Below are 3,829 nucleotides of genomic sequence, written 5' to 3'. Positions count from 1 at the left end.
CTTAATCTATTGAGTGGTTTTCTTAACGTATTTATTATGACAGATCAGTTTTCCTAACATAAAAATACATTATTTTCAAAAGATTATATCAGCACGCATTGGTTAATACATTTGACATTAACTTGACTTAAAATTTCTTCTTTTCGTACTTGAGTTTTCACACAAATATTCAATATAAGCCCTATTTACTACTAGCTATACACTATCCTAGTGTTATGATACTGATAGGATGTTGATTGATAAAAAGATTCGGTCCAAATTCAATGTATACAGAAAAATAATACAGTACCTCTTTATTTGGGGAAGAAAATACACTATCATGTGTATGGTTGTACAGTTGTTGTACTTTCAAGTTTTTGGAGTTATATGTAAATTAGTCGCAAACATTTTATGAGATTATATTTAAATATAATTTATCTTTGATAAATTTTATTTACTGTAATAGTATGATTTATACAACTTCAAACATGATAGTTAATCATAGAGTAAACTTATACTCATCTGAACTAAAAACCTAATGAGCACCAATCAAATCACACTTAATTGTAAGAACAAGAAAACATTTGAACCTTTGGAATGTGACTTCTAACATCTCATTGAAAATTTGAACAATTTTTAAATATTTGTCAACACTTTTCTACCTATCAAATGGTTCATTGTTAATGATACAATTGTACCTATAGTTTTTTCAACACAATAATAGAGAAACTTGTATTAAAATTACTCCTTCTAGAATTTTACAATATAGTTTCTTTCCCAAAGAAGAAGCATCTTCTTTTAATAGGATTACATTACATGCACATATTTATAGTAGATAAATTAAATAAATAAATAAATAAATACCACTAGTGAGAATAAAATCAAGGTAAAAAGCAAATGATATTCACAATGATCACATCAACAAGTCAACATTTTCTGTACAAATTCATTGACTTAAATGCCCTTACACATTTGCCATTAACAAACAATTTTCAATCTCCATCCACCACAACATGTTGCAGAAAAAAAACTGAAATGTAAAATCTTCATTGAAAAATAAAAATCTCACACAAAATAAAAGAACTAAAATAACAAAATGAATCTCCCAAAAAAAAAAAGAAAAATACACAATTTTGAGTTTTTCTCTTTTTCTTATGATTTCATGAGGGAGCGATACTTTCAACTTTTCACAACACTTTCAAAATAGTCACAGCAAGTTTTTTTTCCTTTTTTTTTTTTGCATTCCAATTTTTTTTGTTTCGGTATTTAATAAAACTTGCGGTGATGTGGACCCTACTAATGTGACTTACCGTCACCGTTACGGTTCTTTCCTTCGGTGACAGACGCAAGCTTCTGAAGATTAAGCTTCACAACGGTATCAGCAAAAAGACGCGTATCCTCTTCGGTGTTACCTTCAGGAACATCAACTATATAAGATTCAAGAACAACCGTCTGGATCTCACCGTCACCGTCATCAAAACCGTGAACGGAGGTAACAGAACGGTAGTTTCTCAAGCGATGTTCACCGCCGGTGATACTGAATCCGGTGACGCGTTGTTCGTCATCGAGAAGGTCGAGTCTCTCGGTGCTGGTTGCGGCAGGGAGACCGGAGATGACATTGACGTCTCTGGTGCAACCGACTTTCATTTGGAAACCGTCTTTGAGAGAGCAGCTTTTGATGAAGTGTTTGTAGATTTGCGGCTTGTCGAAGCTGCGGACGACGGACCAGGCGGTTTCGGGAGGCGCGTGGATTCGTTGAGCGAGTAAGGTGGAGCATTGGCCGGGACCTATGAGGTAGGTGTGGTGTTCGGTGACGAAGGAGGCGAGTGAGTCGAACTCGTGGTGAGTTAGACCTGGTGGAACTGTTAGGTGGTGGAGTGTGTGGTGCTTTTCGTCGGAGTCTTGGTCGGAGGTGGAGGCGGTGGCGGTGGAGCTCTCGGCTTTCTCCATCGTGAAGAGAGAGAAAGCGAGAGTGTGTGCTCGTTTCCGTGTGAATGAAAGATGCTATTGCGAAACGAGATTTTGAGGAAGAGAAAAAGGGTAATATTGGAAATTCGAAGGTGGAAATTCTGTTTATTCTTGTGTTAGCTAAGGCTTAGCTATATATAAAAAAACGCGGAATGGCCTATGGTATATAATATATATTATTATATTTTGGGTTTAATTTATATATACAGTAAATCCTAAGTTTATTTTTTTTCTTCTCGTATGTAAATCAATATCAATCGTTATCATTGGAAAGTTTTATTCCAAAAATGATTAAATAGTGTAAAAAATTTCACTCAATAAATACAAACTAAACAGTGTTTATTTTTTTATGAAAAATATTATTATTAATTATAAAATAATAAATTGACGGAAAGATTTGTTACTTAATTTATTATTTTATAATCAATAGTAATATTTTTTTGAACTTAAAGGTAGTGCACTGTCAGTAAAATATTTTACACGGTTAGTTCATCTCAATCCTTACAAAAAAAATATTTTATATCTGATTTAAAGAAAAAGTCAAACTTCTACAAATATTAAAGGTTATAATTTCACGGACAATGTAAAACTGATTTGATTTAGACTGTCAGTGTATTTCCATTAAATCCATATTTTTTTAAATAAAAATAATTAAAAATTGAATTTAATAGAATACACCGACAATGTAAAACAGCTTTACATTATCACTGAAATCATAACCGTTAATTTTTGTAGACGTTTGACTTTTTCTTTAAATAACATATGATATATTTTTTTTAAGGGTTGTGATACACTGACTGTGTAAAATATTTTAAGTGCACTACGTTTAAGTTCTTAAAATTATAAATAAATAAAATATCCTTACTAAATTATTCTTGTATTATTTTTATAAATACAACACAAATAAAAGTTATTCGCACATATCATTAATGCTGGGAATTTTTACAGTATTAATAAATAATAGGCAAAATATTTTTTTTGGTCCCTTATGTTAACCTCGGGGTTCATTAACTTCAAAAAGTGTCATTTTTTTTAATAGTGGTTTCGAACCCGAGACCTTGAGAGGAGCATACTCTCAGGACCCAAGCATTTCACCGCTAGATCACACACACGCACACTCAAAAAGTGTCATATTGGTCTCTTAACTCTTCAAAAAGTGTCATTTTAGTCCTTTTTGTCACATTAGCGACGGAAAAACTCAAAAATCGGTCGCTAAATCCGTCGTTAATATGACAAATAGGACTAAAATGACACCTTTTAAAGAGTTAAGGGACTAATATGACACTTTTTGAAGTTAAGGGACCAAAATGAACCTCGAGGTTAACATGAGGGACCAAAAAAGGTATTTTGCCTAAATAATAATATAAAAATATTTAACCTTTACGTTTCTAAAATAATAAAAATGATGATTATGGTGTGTTGAAAGTGTTATTTTATTCTTTCACATCTAATTTATCTATTTTTTTTTCTTTTCATTTTAGTTAGATTGAGCATTGACACTAACATCAAAATTGAAGATATGTAATTTATTTTATTGTATTTATTCACACAATTTTCAGTTCATCTTTCTTTACCCCGTCCTTCCGTAATGGAAGTACCAGATGCATCAACTTCTTTTTCTGGTGTTCCTCCTGCTACTTCAATAACTCCGGCCTCTTGCAGTAGACGGGATTATCCAGTCCATCCTTCTCCACGCCCGTTCTCCCGCAGACGCACCTCTCCACCTACAACATTTGAGGCGGGAGAGACCTCAGGTTCTCAAGCGACACCAGAGGTACCAGAGACCCAGTCTCAACCTCAGTCGGAGCCTCCATCACAACCCAGACGACACCAGAAGCAGCTCGTGCACAGCCTGCACCTGTATCGCGAGCACCTGCACAGC

General features: G+C 33.6%; 1 protein-coding gene across 1 annotated transcript; it reads right to left on the bottom strand.

The window, feature by feature from the left end:
• Positions 1 to 860: 860 nt before the first annotated feature.
• LOC131646601 (abscisic acid receptor PYL1) lies at positions 861 to 2,067 on the bottom strand. Its single transcript, XM_058916602.1, has one exon. It carries the CDS (start codon positions 1,927 to 1,929, stop codon positions 1,276 to 1,278), a length of 654 nt encoding a protein of 217 aa, XP_058772585.1. The 5' UTR covers positions 1,930 to 2,067; the 3' UTR covers positions 861 to 1,275.
• Between the last annotated feature and the right edge of the window lie 1,762 nt (positions 2,068 to 3,829).

Source organism: Vicia villosa, linkage group LG2, assembly GCF_029867415.1.
Source record: "Vicia villosa cultivar HV-30 ecotype Madison, WI linkage group LG2, Vvil1.0, whole genome shotgun sequence".
In the NCBI taxonomy this organism is placed as follows: Eukaryota; Viridiplantae; Streptophyta; class Magnoliopsida; order Fabales; family Fabaceae; genus Vicia; species Vicia villosa.
This window is presented reverse-complemented; position numbering and strand designations above follow the sequence as displayed.